Consider the following 16,513-nt stretch of genomic DNA (forward strand, 5'->3'; position numbering starts at 1 on the left):
ACACAGGAGAAGACGTGGTTAAAAAAAAATACATCATCCAAATCAAGAGACAGAGGGAGAGTTTGACTTAATAAACATATACAACAGTATGAACTCACTGCGATAGTGGTTGACAAGCTGCTGCAGGTTGCTGAACTGCGTACGCGATGTGATGTAGAAGCCTCCGCTGTCCAGCTTCCTGATCTTGTAGTGCTTCACGTTCAGCCCTTTGGTGTTGTCATAGTCCAGAACAGACAGACAGTAGGCACCTGCAGAGAAGAACAGCAAATATGATAATGCACGACTTATTGATGATAAAATTACATTCTAATAATCTGGATCAAAAGTAGTTTTATTTAAGACAAAATCTAAAATATATATATTTTTTTTTATCCCTGATGTATATTTTTATTCTGTTCTATTCTATGGACTTTTATCTACATTTTTTAAATTTGTTTGTTTTGTTTCTTTTGATATTTTATTGTCTAATTCTAATTCTTGTATTTTTTAGTCTTGCAAAACTTCATGTTGTTGTTTTACTTTAAAAAATCATTTTGATTTACCAGAAAATCTGGAAATTTGAAAGTATATTATATATATATATATATATATATATATATATATATATATATATATATATATATATATATATTAAAAAAAAGGGCTAGGGGAAAACTGTATTTAGAATATTCATAATTACATTTTTTAAATTATGTTACAAAATTATTATAATTTTAAACTTTCCTTCTTTTACCAATTTTCAAGTAATTTTCTTGAATTTTTTTACTATTACCTTGCTGATTTTGAGGTCTTTGGGGTCTTTTCTTCTTCTGTTGCCAATTGCCATCTTTCCATGTTTTTGAAAGAAATCAAGACAATTTGCTCCAGTTTCAAATGGTTAAACTGAGTGTGTGTTATTTTAGTTTAGCCATGTGAAGCGATTTGGACTGTTTATCTGCAAGATGCCATATAAAGTTAAATAAAGTTGAGCTGAGTTATACAGGGTGATAAACATGTTTGCATGGACGACAAATTTGACTTTTTCTTTGGTGACAGTGCGCTCATTACTCCAGCAGAGGGCAGCCTCAGTCAGATGATAAACAACAGTCTGACTCACAGCGGCTCAAGGCGATGCCTCCCCCTTTTCTGGGTGTTTGAACTGGGTGATTTGGCCTGTGGCTGCAGTCCTCAGCCTCAGCTCCACACTGACCTAATTCTGTCGGGCTCACCCACCCAGCACCTCCCCACTCGCTCCTGCTCACTCACTTTCCCTCCATCCATCCCCACCTTGTCCCCTTTCTCATTTAATGCAGAGCTCACAAATGCAGCCAATAATAAGAAACTACAGGAATCCTGCAATGTACACAAATCACACACAGACACGCACACAGAGCGAGCTGAATCCGTGGGGACTGTGACGCTGCAGCAGCAGAGCAGCTGCCTATCAGAACTATCTCCAGACTCAGTCCCACAGGCGGCACGTCCAACCTTTCCCATCTGCCTGATTCGTCTCTCTTCTGTACCCTCACCGCCACACGACTGATACGACGCAGTAGGGTGCACAATGAACAGCAGGGTGTCACGTCTTAATGCTAGACAGATTTTGCTTTCTTCTTCTTGGTGCATTTTGGTAAGACATGTCCTGAGCTTCACGTTGAGAGTGTATGTTTTACAGGTTAATAAAAAATGAAGAGGCCTAAAAACCTTATAACATCTAAGAAAAGGTAAAGGAAAAGGCTAGATGTTGCAGCAAGAATGTTTCTCATAAATTTCTAGGACAAAATGTTCTCTGGGTGGGACGGCACACCAGAGACGGAATAATTAGGTCCCCAGAGTCCTCACCTTTACAAACTTATTTCCCCACTCTGTGTTGGACCCCCAGGCTGTTTGAGGATGCCAAAAGTCACAACACGCCTTAGAACCACTGATGCATAGTCTGACTCTTTAAAGGGACAGTTCACCCCTAAAATCAAAACCACGTATTTTCCTCTTACCTGTAGTGCTATTTGTTAATCTTGATTTGTTTTGGGGTGATTTTGTTTGTGTTTGTGAAATCAGCTGTAAAGATGTCTGCCAAAATGTTCTGAGAACGGTACAATGCTGTTTCAGAGGCAAGTTTTCTTTTAGTTGTTCTAGTTCGAATGTTCTTCTTAAAGTTTGGGTAACAATATCTATAAACATAAAAAAATGAAAAATTTGTGTCATTAAATTACATATTCATGGAAAAATTGGCTGGATGCTGAAACGCATCTCAGGATTAATTGTTGTTGTTGTTGCCTTTTTTTTTTTTATCATGTTCTACTTTAAGAACCTGCCAATGAAATAAAGGCATTTTAACTTTTTTCTTTTCTTTAAAGACAAGTGCCCTGGTTCCTTCCTGTTTTTCTAGATTTGTTTTTTCACAAAGCTCTCCTGTTTTTTATTGGCTTTTCAGAATTAAAATTTAGTTTTAATAGATTTGAGTAACGTTTAGCCGAAGCACAGGAGCCAGTGATGAGTCCACCAGAAGCACCACGAGCCAAGTGCAATCTAGTTCCATTATGTTTGAGAGAAGGATGACATCTCTACAGCTCATATCTCCAACACCAACAAAATCTAGCCTGATAAATAGCACTATGAACTTTCATTTTAGGGTGAACTGTTCCTTTAATAGAGCAGCAGATTTGATTTGCTGCAGGTGCAATAAAATATCTAAAAAAAAACCCTACTGTGCATTGCAAAGCAATGGGAATTTGTCTAAATTTCAGGAATATGAAGAACTTTTTCAGGAAAACCTCATTTTTTATTTTAAAGCATTTGGCTTTTTGATTCCAATAACACGTTTTGGTTGAGACTCAAGATATATCGACGTGTGATACCCAACCTTACAGTCTACAGAGGCAGAATTAGTGATAAGGTTAGTTCTTTGTAGCTACAAAGCTGCACACACTAACCTTTGGTGGTCTCACTCTCTCGCACCAGGAAAGTCCCCCTTCGGTTCTCCAAACTTAGCAGCAGCCTCTCAGAGTCGCGGCGAGTGATTTTACCAAAGTACCACCTGGTGAGGTTGAGATGAAAAAAAACAAAAAACATGGGACACACAGGGAGCAGGATGGTAAGGGGGAGAAGATGTATGTAGGTGGAAGAGAAGGAACGACGAAGTGAGGGTGAGATATTGCTGTTCGTGGTTTCAGAAAGTGCAGTGAAACTCTGTCTATGCAATCCAGATGCAATGCACACTAATGCCTACAGTGCAACAGCTGCTTACCTGGACTCTAGAGTCAGTCTGAGATGACTGGAGGGGCAGGAGGAAAAGTGAGAAATCCAGTTGTTATAAAAGTATAAAAGTGTAGCTTGATTGAATAAGCAGGCAGGTTAGCATGTAAAGATCAGCACTGTGCTCCCCAGCAGCAGAAAACCGTAAACACAGTCATTTACAGGAATACAGCAGTTTGGGAACTATGCTTTTATTTATTTTCTTGCTGAGACTTGGATGCAAAGATTTATACCACTCCCATGTTTGCACGGCAAATGTGACGCTATTATTATTATTATATATATTTTTTCGAGAATTATTATAGTCACTATTATGTTTGCACAAAATTATATATATTAGAATTATTCTTATCTTATAATGTCCTATCTTATTATTTGCTCAGTCCATCTTGTCTGTTTTCTTCCTCCTCAGCTGCAGACAGGAGTACAACCTCCATCTACCTTCATGTATGCGTTGCCTATCAATACCCTGTTTTTGTTATAGTTTTGTTTTTTTTTTATTGCCCTTTTGCACTTGTACTACAAAAAGATGTCTGGAAACATAAAGACGCAGCTAGCCTGGCTCTGTCCAAAAAAAATACTACTGGATTATGAGCGGGATTGTTTCTCAGCCAGGAGCAAGCTTGAGTGCTAAATTCTGACTTTGTTCTGGTTGCCTGTTTGCATGATTTTTCAAAAAAAAAATGTGTTCAGGTTCCTTTTTGAACTGGTCACGGTCCTGAACTGACCTGCATGCACAAAAGAACAATAACAAAAGCATCGCACAAAATATAATGTCTTACTGAAGTAAACATGGAGGCCTCTGAAGTCACTGTTTCCATACTTTCCACCATTTCTGCTGCCCTGAAATGTCATGCAAATGTCACAATGTCCCACTTGTAACTACTACTGTGGAGGGCTGTTCATGTGCTCCTTAACAGAAAAAAACTGAAAATACAATATTTCCGAGGAGCACGTGAAGGCAGCATAAGGTAAGTTGGATTTGTCACCTGGACAGAGGCTAGTGTAGCTGTCTGTCCTCCGCCTGTTTCCAATCTCCATGCTAAGCTAAGCTAAACAGCTACTAACTATAGCTTCATATTTAACAGACAGACATGCGAGTGGTATCAACTCTCTCATCCAACTCTCAACAAGAAAGCAAATAAGCGTGACACTGTTTCTTCTGAGTGCTCATTTTAAATTCACATTGAAATAAGAAGCAAGAAAAAATTCTTGGCAAACATTTGAATGTTAATTCTTTCATGTCTCTGATGAAAGACAGATACAAGAGACAGAGCAGGAATAAAAAGAGCTTTACTCTTCTGCCTGGATGGAGTCAGATGGAGCCACATAATTGCTGGGGATGTAACCGCTCTCTCCAGTGGTCAGGGAGCGCGCCAGCCACCAGTCGCCTTCCCTGCACAGATGAAACGATAACACACAGCTTCACCGAGGCTCCTCACACATCCAGAACACAAATAAAACAGACTTTATGGCTTTAAGGGCTGCTGTTTATCAAGTGTCTCTCAACATAAATATATTGCTGCTGATCATTTTTGCAGCCTCTTAAAAGTTTTTAGTTCCCACAGTAAATGAGCTCTTTGCTCCAGGAGGAGAAGCTTGATAAATGCAAGCCTGAGTATAATATGTTAAAAAATATGTATTTGGTGGTAATGTAATTATAAGCAAACATGCATTCATGTGGGGATGACAACAGGGAGGGGTGGTGTTTGTATGCTACACTTAATCAGGGAGTGGGTAGCTTTGCAGCACTGTAAAATTACAGTTTGATTTAAAGGCCGAAGCCATGGAGTTACCACTGAGGAGGACCAAATCTGCGGGGTGTCCGCCCCGGAAATAATCATGAGGAAGTACAGCTATATCATATACTATACAAATATTGTCTATATAAATTACACATGCAGCGCCACATATACTGTATGTATGACACATTGCTCAGACTTGAGGTGGGCTGTTTGACAAATATAAAAGTAATATATGTTGGTTGAATACGCCCAAAAGCTGTGTTCTGCTTGAGTACGGCAACACCACTTGGACAGACCTAATACAGAACTGTCTGCAGTACACTGTCAAACTAGAGCCGGTAGTAATAATAATGTTTCTTTTATTATAAAGCTGGGATTTCTATGCAGTAAAAAGACACAAACACCTTTGAAATCAGTGCTTTATGGCCAGAGAAAGCAGTGAAAAAGGGGATTTGTGGCATTTGCTTTTCTCAAGGGGTGCAAAACTACTATAATTCACTGTGCTATATCGCACCATAGATGCTCCAGCTGGTGGGTGACGTAATGTGAGCTTGTTCATTTTCACAAGGGAAACAATATGACGGCTGGCTGGTAACAAACAATCTCGAATTACAGTTAAACAGTAAACTCAAAGATGTTTCTAAAACATTTCAGACAAGAAAGTTTTCTATAATTCTGTTACCAGGGTTGGAAATTTGTACCGGCCACCAGCCAAATGCTGGTAAAAGATGCAAGTGGCTGCTAGATTTGCTTCAGTCATCACCAGCCAAAAAAAAACCCAATAGTAATAGTGGCTGGTTGATTTTGGAATCTACCGGCCACAGTGGCAAGTGGACAAAAAAGCTAATTTCCAACACTGTCTGTTACACATACTACCAACATTGTTATGATACAAAGCTGGCTGAAAATTATCATTGTGATTGCATAAATTGATTATTTTTCGAATGGTCTTGCCTGGTTGCCTGTCTTGAATATAGATTTTTTTTTTTAAATTGATATATGGAGGGGACATTTTTAGCATATTTGAATAATAAGGGTGATGTTTTCCCCCCAATATATATCATTATACTGCCTTGGTTTGATTATATAAGTTGCATCCAGGCAACTTGAAGTGAATATAGTGCTGCAAGGCTTCACACCAACTCCCCTTGACTACAGTACTGAGGGTTCATGGGGCAGAGTTATGTGGTTGTGCCTTTCTAGTGAAGTGGTATTACAGTGCAAAAGTACTGAATATGCTTCAGGTGATACAAACACACAGGCAGATCAAACAGCAAATACAACACCAGAGAAGCTTCACAAACCTGCAGTTCACCTTCCTCCTGTAAAAAAAATGTGATGGTTTGTGATGGAAAGGAGAGATGGAAGGGAAATGGTGGGAAAGAGAGAAAGGGGTTAAAGAAACACAGAGAGCACGTTATGAGCAGTGGAAGAATAGCAGAGTACACAAAAGATAATATAGTGCATAAGGCAAAGAGTGTAAAATATTTAAACGGTTACATAACTTGCAGACAAGGGAGGCACAATGATGAGGCAAAAGGGTGAAAACATGCAGAATATTACCATAATAAAAGCCTCTGAGTTTACTGTGCATGGCTGTATCATTAAACCGGACCAATCAAAAAGATAAGATGAGCCTGACTGACACCTAATTTGACTGTGATAACCCCGTGGACTAATCTTAGAGATGGTTAATGGATCCTGGGTGTACTTGACCCAATAATGATCCAGGTCTTTGGCTTAAGGGGCCAGATGCAGCGTTAATCCACTATTGTCCTCAGTTCCTGCCTTCTAGGTCAGCAGTTTGTTTGCCGGGGTGCAGCACTACAGTATATGGTTCACTGCACCTCTATTGATTCATAACCCCAATTTTAAAAACAAGCATGACTCCCCTAAATAGGTTCTGTTGTGTCAGATAACTGGGTCTCGCACTGCGTCTACTTTCTCAGGAAACGGCAATAAAAATAGCCGTTTGCTCACCGAGGTGGGCTGAGCTGGTAGAGTAATCAGTCTTTTGTGAATGAAGCAGGAAAAAAAAGTGCAGCTGACACAAAAATCGAGCTCTGCTGAGAGAAGCCCGTCTCTATGGTTACAGAAGGTTTCAGAGAGACGACAAGTGACATGCATTTCGGGGTGCAAAGCAGCCAGTCAGACAACTGAGCAATAACTCAGACAGACAAACTGTGGACGTGTCTGTTATTCAACATCAACTGTGTATGAAAAAAGTGTTCTTGGTTTTATAACCCCAGTTCCAAAAAGTTTGGGATGCTGTGTAAAACGTGAAAAGAATACAATGAAGTAATTTGTTTATCCTTTTTTGACCTATATTCAATGGAATACAACACAAAGACAAGATATTTAATGTTCAAACTGATAGATGTTATTGATATTTTTCATAAATATGCACTCATTTTGAATTTGATGCCTTCAAAGTTGGGGTAGGGTCATTTTTACCTCTCTGTCATATCATCTTTTCTTTCAACAATGTTCGGTTAGTGTTTGGGAACTGAGGAGACTAACTGTTGAAGTTTTTAAAGTAAAAATATGACACAACACACTCACTTACTATTAAACTTTTTAGACTGGGTGCTAAATCCTCAAAGTGGATATTAATGCAGTCAAAATTAGGACAGCACTCCGATTATAGCATTTTAATACAGAATAACAGTATTATGTATTTATATCACAAAGAAATAAACAATAAATATAAAAATAGATCAGTAAGTAAATAATAATAATAATAACTGAGGAGACTAACTGTTTAAGTTTTAAAATAAATTATTAAATGTATTATTTATCTTATTTCTTTACTATTTTTGCTTGATATACAACTTCAGGGGCCCAACAGTCCGGAGTCTACATTGTTGTATTTTTGCTTCATAATGTGCCACACATTTTCAATAGAAGGCCGGTCTGGAGTGCAAGCGAGTCAATTACCTGCACTCCTTTACTATGACGCTGTGCCATTGTAACACCTGCAGAGTGCAGCTTTGCGTTGCCTTGCTGTAATAAACAGGGACGTCCCGGAAAAAGGTCTTTAAGGTTTTTGAATGTTGCTCCAAAACCTGTATGTACCTTTCAGCATTCATGGTCTCTTTACAAACATGCAGAAAATGTGATGCAGGCATCCAATTCAGAATGAGAAAAAAAAACAATGATATTTATCCCTTTAAACATCAAGTATCTTGTCTTTGTACTGTACTCAATAAACATAGCTCAAAAAGAGATTTGCAAATCACTGCATTCTGTTAAACACAGTGCCCCAACAATTAGGAATTGGGGTTGTGCTTGAGTGAACATTTAACAGAGACTGATAAAAAAACAAAGGGCATGTGATTTTTGCGTATTTTTCTTACGTGTTGTTAACTATCTGGAGGCGTTCACCCTTCCTGAAGGAGAGGTCTGAAGCTGTTCTTGACTCGTAGTCATACAATGCCACGAAGGTCGTCACACCTCCTATTATGAGAGAAAGTTTGGCTGTTACCAAAGACATACAGTACATAGAGAGGACATATAGTTAAAACTGACAACTCCACTTTTGAGACCTAAAAGACACAAAACGCTACCAGGGAGTGTGCACTCAGTGGTTGATTTAATTAACCTAGAGATAATGTTCAGTATTTTTTACTATTGACCAAATGATTGATTTAAGAGAGGGAAGAATTTCAGTATACAGAATTGTATTTATTAGACTACAGCTCTAGTTCTCACCTGCTAGTGTGAGTCTGTTGGGAGAGGTGACACTGTTATTGTCCACGCCTCCAAACAGGGCCAGCTCCGCATTATTGGTCATAGACTGATTACCACCCAGACCTCCATCAATAGTAGGGCTTCGGTTGGGTGTTAAGGACTGTTGGTTGGAGCTGTGGTGGTGACCGCCAGCCCCTCCGCCTGAGCTGAGGTTGCCGTCGAGGCTGCGGGCTCGCTGGCCGACATCCTTGGGCTTACTCTTGGATCCCCCCATGGTAGAAGCCTGTAGTGCAAACAGAGAAAACAGTCTGTGAGATAGCTGGTAAAAGGAAAATAAACTTAACTACAAATGTACTTCAAGCCATGGTAAATAATTTTGCATCAAACAGAGTTTCTTATGTCACTTTCTCAGTGCACATTCTTTGGAAAAAATTCCTCTGACTGCCACAACGCCAGATGCAGAAACCAGAGACGAAACGGAGAGCACGGCGCTAAACCCTCTGAGACACAGTGTCATGTAGACCACATGAACCACAGCTTCCCAACGGACGGCGGAGCAGCTGCCACTCCTTACTCTCAACACAGACATGGGATCCACTTCACCCCACCGCCACCAACTGAGCACATTCACACACAGAGCAGACATGTCGTGCATGTCTGCATGCACATGTGTCAGACACAGATGAACATACGGAGACATCAGCATTTTATAAAGTGACGGTCATTTAACCCTTTGAAATCTGGAGCAACATCACTTTTCTTATGCTGCTTTCAGACGTCTTCATAAGTTGAACCTTGAACTGATTTCTTTTAAAAACATGGGGGAAAAAGGCAATGAGTAACTTGGCAAGAAATGCTTCACAAATTTCAAAAAATTCAGTAGATTAAGAAAATAATTTTAATAAAGACAGGGAAAAACTATATTTGGAATCATCATAATAACACATTTTAAATTATTTTAAAGAATTATTAGAACATTTAAGCACTTTTTTCATGGCATTTTTTGTTTTTTATGTCTTTTTTGTTTGTTTAGTTTTTTCTTGTACCTTTTACAAAGTTTTAGAATTTATTTGGGTGGGTTTCCTATAACTCTCAAATTGCGCAAATTGAAATTCATACAATGAAAATTTCAAAAAAGCTCCCATTTATCTCCAAAAAGTTTTTTACGATCTCATAAGGTGATATTTCAGGTGATTCAAAAAAGCCATATTTCACAAAACTGCAATGGAAACACTTTTATCGCTTTATAGGTCACATGATGCTATGGATATGCGCTTGTCAGTAGGAACTGGCTCTCTCGGGCATGATACAGCAGGTGATACAAGAGGTGTTATTGCATCACATAACTCTTCAAAAATTGAGCGGATCATCTAGTGGTTTTTAATCCACAATCCCTCTGTGAAATCATGGACCATCAGCTCCCAGAAATATCTCATACATGGCCGCTCCCACGTATAAGGGGCTCGCCTTTCCATTATTGCTCTCATAACACGCCTACCATGCTTCGATTGGAAATGCTTCACTATGTTCACCTGATGGCTGAACTGAGTGAGTGGGCCATTTGGTGCTGCAAGTGAGTGACTCTGTTCACATCAGATAGCTCATTTGACCCACTGTTCATTTAAAATCATTCATTAGTGCAGCTTTAATGGCAAAAATAATCAACAGATTAATTGCTGATGGATCATTAGCTGCAACTGATCCATTCCTGTGCTCTGAGGGATCATAAGACTTAGCAGCACCTTAATTAAACTGAGCTTTTCTTTTTTTTTCATGTTGCTGAGTGTTTAACAGCAGCAGTGAAGTGGTTGCAGATATACGTAATCAGTGTGAGCATCAGCGTTTTCAGTAAAGGACAAAATTTGACACAGGACCAAAACCTAATGACAACAGATCACGGGTCAAGAGGGCAGTTTTGGATTGGATTTGGACTCTCTTCATTACTGAAGCTTCCGCCTACTCAGGCTCATGAAGTGGCTCTAATAACAGCTTAGTGCGGGGGAAATCATTACACTAAGCCAAGGATAATTTAGAGACTCAAGCCCGCGCTATCATGGGTAGATATAGCCACAGGGGTCCACTAGGAAATGCTAATTTACAGAAAACACCAAGGTGGGGAGGCTTGGGAGCCCCTCTGATAAGCAGAGGAGGGTCGGAGTGCATATGGGTTTTGTCAGGCTGCTCAGCCTTCTGCTGACATCCTCTGCCTGACTGTTGCCATTTAGGAGGCCGTGCATCTGTCGGATCTGACACTGGAGTCATGCATGAGCCCACTCTCATTCACAGGCAAACACACTAATCCGAGACAAGCGACGATACACTAGCAGGCATGCTTGCAGTCAGAGCGATGCAGTGACATATGGTGGAAAATGTGCGGCACAAAGAAGAGCACAGTCTGCAAACCACGCAAGGGGTATTAGTGAAGCTGTCACTGGTTCTTGTCGGTCATTTTGGATGCTACGAGACAAGAAGCAGAGGCAATATGGAAGACAAGGGCTTTCAGTCAGTTTAACCCTTTGAAATCTGGTGCGACATCACTTTTTTTTGCTGTTTTCAGACACCTTTTACAAGTTATTTAAACCTTTGAACCATGAGGAAATTGGTTTGGTTTCTTTAGAAAACGTGGGAAAAAAAGCAATAATCATCAGAAATGTCCTGTATATTGTGAGAAATTTGTAAATTAAGAAGATAATTTTTTTTAAAGGTAAGGAAAAATGTCCAGGAAATTATATTTTTAATTATCACGATTATATATTTTAAATTATTTTTTTCAGGTATTTTTTTTTTTAACGATCCCATATATATCATTGCCTTCTTCCCATGTTTTTGAAAGAAACCAAGCCAATCTGCTCAGGTTTCATAGAGAGGGTGTGGATGTACAGTATGTGAGCAGCGATGCAGCTCAGGAATAAATATTAAAATAGACCAAAAGCAGCAGCAGGAACAATGGAAGCAAGAGAGGCACGAGTATGGGGAGGGGAACATAATATGCGGGTTCATTTTGGGTTGGCATCATGAATGGGCGAGATGGGGGAGGATGGCGAGGAAGTGAAGAGGGGTCAATGAGGCCGGACAGTCGATATCTCCCCCCCGCCACCCCGGGGCATGTCTGCGTAAAGGGGGTCGCATCCCAGCAAGTGTAACGTCCATATAGCGTGCAGGTTGACACACACAGACACAAGAGAGCAGACACAAAGGTGACGGGTGGCTCAGCGAGCTGCTCTTTGTGTGATCTGTGCTCTCCCCGAGCAGACTGGTTGAATAGTTAATAAGCAAATCGGAGACAGAGCACAGCGGGGACGCTCTCATCTCCAGTCGTCAGATGTGTAAAAGCCTTTGCCGTTTCACACAGATGATGCTTTCACTTAAAGGGACAGTTCAAGCTAAAATCCAAAATACACATCTTTTTTTCTCATCTGTGGTGCTTTTTATCAATCTGGATTGATTTTTTTTTCTGAATGTTGGAGATATCGGCAGTATAGATGTCTGCCTTTTCTTCTGTATAATGGAACTAAATGGCACTCAGCTTGTAGTGCTCGAAGCGCCAAAAATGCATTTGAAAAACTCAACAGCAATGTCTCTCTCCAAATATCATGACCCAGTTACTGAGGATAATCCACAGACCTTGTTGTGAGCAGTTTCACTTAGGAACTATTTTCTTTCTACTAAACTACATCCACCAACCTTATCACCACACAGAAGGATGCATCCATTAGACTTATTCTGTACCACTATATTACGATATACCAGGGTATTAGAAATCTTGATGATTTTAATTACTAATAAAACTACAGACGCTCCTCTCTCTATTAAAATTGATACGGAGATGCTGTAATGAAGAGGTGATGTTTTGCGAAGTACATCACTCACCACCAGAGGTCAGTCTTTACTGGTGGAACAGGCAGCTGGTGACTGCGAGTGGTGGGGATAACATTGTAGGACCAGTTAAAACCTGGCCAACAATAGCAGAGAGAGTGCTGGAGAAAAACATGGTGCAGAGCCAGAATATTTTTGCATCTGACTCAGTGAAATCAGGGTTTATTTCAGCCAAATCAGGGTTGATAATTGATGGAACTTTAAAAAACAAAGATTAGCAAAATTAGTGGCGCGGGGGTTAAACCTAGCATGCATCGACTTATGTACGAGAGGGCTGTTCTTGTGACAGTGTGAGATGAAAACATTAATGATGCCTCTTCAGCTGAGTTGTAAGGTTAGCCTGCTCTGTGGTGCAATGTGAGTTAAAGATAGATTTTGCATGGTGATACAGTTGGAAGATATGGTTTCATCAAAAGATTTCAGGAAAAAGACATTGCTGTTGAGTATTTGTATGTATCTTTTGCCCTTTGAGTATCACAAGCCAAGTGCCATCTAGCTGCATTATATTTAAAGAGAAAGCAGACATCTTTGTGGCCGATATCTCGGCAACTCACACCAAAACAATCCAGATTGATAAGTAGCACCACAGGTAAAGGACAAATATGTATGTTTGATTTTGGGGTGAACTTTCCTTTAAAGTATTTATGGGAATTAACGCAGGTGATGTAATACTAAATTATGATTTTATCATAATTTTACCATTTAATTGTGATTTTACACATTTTCCGATATGCTGAGTATTACAATTATTACCCTTTTAGACTGCAAATTATGTCACCAAAAGAAAACTTAATCAGCATCAGTCTTATTTAATAAGTTTTACTTACATCTTTTTTATTGCAGCAAAATGTATCTAGTAGAGTTAAAAACAATTAATCTTATTATTCTAGTGAGTGTGTTTTGCAACTTCAATAAATTGAAATGAAAATACCCTCATTTAGGTTCGTGTATCGATGCAATATTGCAACATAAAATATAGCGATCCGATGCTGTGTCGATGTTTTTCTGCACCTCGACCTTAAAGGGATGTCACATTGATGAGATAATTCTGGCTTAAATAACACATTATGTAGACAGAAGTTTGTTAAAATAATTTTCCTGACTTATGCCGACAGCTGAGCGTGCTTTTAAGACAGCAGCTGTGCATGCTACAATTGCATTTGATGTGGTGAACAAATGAAAAAGACCCATTTCACTCACTCACAAATTTCAAAGCTGAATAGGATTTAGTTCCTTTGGCCAGCAGCATCCTAATACTCTGACCCAGACTGCGTACCCAGACAAACGCACTGCAAACTCCCGGAAAGGGAAGACCGAACCAAGTAAACACCAAACGAAGCATTAAGAGAGTCTCAGGCTTTTCTTCACACTCGGTTTGCAACAAAGCCATCTTTTGTCAGCTCACAGCAGGCGGCATAAACAAGACACAGAAGTGGCCTGTGGCTCGAGGGCTGCCAGATCTTAGCATGTTTTAGCTCTAACAGCCGGGAGGAAATATGGAAATGAAGGAAGTCGTGAATCCAAACAATGTCATGTTTTGCAGGAATCACGTTTGCATGTGTATCATCAGCAGCTAATGGTAATGAGGGCTTGATTCTGGCCTAATAGGGCTGAGGTACTGTAACAAGCACCCACTGTCTGGGGGGGGGGTGCAGGGCTGCACGAAAATCCCTCTGGCTAGGTGGAGGGGGTGTGGCTGGGTGGATGGGGGATTTGCTTAATTATGCATAAGATCTGACAATGAATTCCAAATCCTTCAAGTCTCCTGGGCTTTGGGTAAATGGGAATAGTCCTTTAATATTGCTGCCGGGGTTGTTTTCCCTCTGCAGGATGCTGTTTTGCTTTCTTTCATTTGATATTAAAAGAAAACAATCCGAATTCCTGATCCTCTCATTGAAATAGAAAGAAAGAGGTGGTGTCATTCATTCACTAACAGGCTTCACTGATGGAGTTTTTTTTTTTTTTAGGGTAGGATCACGACGCTCGTCCCCCAGCTTTGTAATGAACTGTGCTCGGTTTAAGTCAGTTTAAAAAAAAACTGACTTTCATCTTTTGGGTGGGATCAAATAGTCATGAACATCAAAATTGAACAGTCCTGCTTCGGATGTTCTGTATGCAGGTTTAATGAGAGATTTCCCACTCCGAAGCCAAAGCAAACTCACCGAGTGAGACAGAGAAACTCTGCTATGCGGAGCGGCGTGTCAGGACCTGTGTGCTGCGATGACAGCTACAGTAGACCCCCTCACTTCTGCCTCACAGTGCTTGCTGCTATTAGCCCTTGGTCTCATGCATGTGCTGACAACACACCTTCACTGAAAGAGTCTTAAAAGCCTCAGGCTGCAGGTTAAAGGTCACAATTAAGCTTCTAAAGTAACGCCGTAATTACAACAATCTAACTGTTGTCGTCACATTGTAGGAATAAAATGCTGCTGCATAATGACGGTTCTTTCATTCCTCCCTGTTCACATGGTGTAATGGATCACAGAGGCCAAGCAAAATGGGATTAGTCTGAAGCCATCTGCATTTTTTTCTCTGACACCAGCTGACTGAGATGAAATTCAGAATGTGCAGCCATGAGTTTAAAAGAAAAAAAGGATCCTGTCGGTCATGGTTAATAAATCATGATTTTGGTATCTGACTTTATTTTTTTGTGTTAAAATGAGTTATTCACATGAGATGACAAGCTATTTAGATATAGGATGCAGGATTTTCCTAAGAAACAATGTATAGACTCATACAGTAATCCCTCTTAGTCATCACTTACAACCCACTCTCAGTGTGTGGTTTTGTGTTTATCTGCCTCTGCTCTCTGCCTGTATTTGTTAATTTTATTTTTATATTCTGTGAACCGGATGTTTGTGGCCGTGTGCTCCCACAGCACATAGGTGAGTAGTGGTTTTATTCTAAATAAGTAGCAACTACGAGACACTGCATTGAAAAAACGCAAATGTATCAAGACGAGACGCCAAAGTTAGATTGTATCTGGGGTTGGCTTTTACTTTCACTTCTGCTGGCGAGCGTTTGCAAACAGTAACTGACAATCTGCATAGTATACCTTATAATTTCATGTACATTTACGCCCCTTTGATGAAGCTGAAAAGATGTGAAATTGTGACCAATCAGAAGTCCTGAATGCTCAGAATTTTATGATTTTTTCAGAGATGATGTGAATTATGATGATACACCTGCCGACTAAGTCGTCATTTCACATAACCTAACAGAAGCTAAACTGAAACCTAACAAAACTGTGACCATTTCACAATGTTAGATATTCACATTCTGGCCTATTGGTAGATGCAGTTTGTCCAAAGCATTATGATGATAGTAATAACAACTGAAAACGACCATTTAATGGGCTGATAACATTACAAAAGGTTGCCTAAATTTTAATGTGCAGATTCAAAATTATTGGGATTATTTTACAGATAAAAGCAATCCATTTAATTTGCAATTCTAGCTGCGTCAAGTGGCTGAACATCTCAGTAATCTGATAATAAATCTAACATGCGCTCTACTGGGTTTGTGTCTGTTTGTAAGTGACAAACAGTGACGATGGTGATTACATTTCAGGCTCAGACTCAGACAGCGATGACCCGAGTTTGACCACTCGAAAACACGTCAGCTCTGGATCAGAAAAGCTAGATATGATCCTGAATGCGGCCATTGTGCAGGACATTAAGATGTCGTCTCTACAGGTCTCCTCTGCAAGTCCTCTTAGGCGAGTCGAGTGAAGAACAGCAGCCAGACTGCAGGGAGATATCATCCTGTTTTTATTGCATTTGCATAAGCAGACATCAAACGTTTAAAATCGTGTGTGTACATGTGTGTGTGTGTGCTTTGTTCCCGTCCATTCACTCAAGTGAATGGATGGACAGTCTGTACTCAGACAAAATCACAGGAGTGCAAAAACAAACTCACACTTGACCGATTACAACCTCATTCCAAAGGGGCTTTCCATTAACCCTTAG

General features: G+C 39.9%; 1 protein-coding gene across 3 annotated transcripts in view; it reads right to left on the minus strand.

Moving 5' to 3' along the window:
* src (SRC proto-oncogene, non-receptor tyrosine kinase) overlaps positions 1-16,513 on the minus strand; it is a 43,108-nt gene that overhangs the window by 6,870 nt on the left and 19,725 nt on the right. Inside the window, exons 2-8 of one of the 3 annotated variants that reach the window (XM_088081766.1) lie at positions 8,691-8,952; positions 8,336-8,435; positions 6,284-6,301; positions 4,532-4,630; positions 3,227-3,253; positions 2,913-3,016; positions 99-248 (exon numbers count right to left, since the gene is read on the minus strand). In XM_088081766.1, coding sequence (XP_087937892.1) covers positions 99-248; positions 2,913-3,016; positions 3,227-3,253; positions 4,532-4,630; positions 6,284-6,301; positions 8,336-8,435; positions 8,691-8,943 — 751 coding nt within the window. In that variant the 5' untranslated portion in view covers positions 8,944-8,952. The remainder of the gene's footprint in view (positions 1-98; positions 249-2,912; positions 3,017-3,226; positions 3,254-4,531; positions 4,631-6,283; positions 6,302-8,335; positions 8,436-8,690; positions 8,953-16,513) is intronic. The other 2 variants (XM_088081767.1, XM_042491158.2) reach the window with 2 other exon arrangements.

This window comes from Plectropomus leopardus, chromosome 9, assembly GCF_026936395.1.
Source record: "Plectropomus leopardus strain MGB_pleo_1.0 chromosome 9, ASM2693639v1, whole genome shotgun sequence".
Classification (NCBI taxonomy): domain Eukaryota; kingdom Metazoa; phylum Chordata; class Actinopteri; order Perciformes; family Serranidae; genus Plectropomus; species Plectropomus leopardus.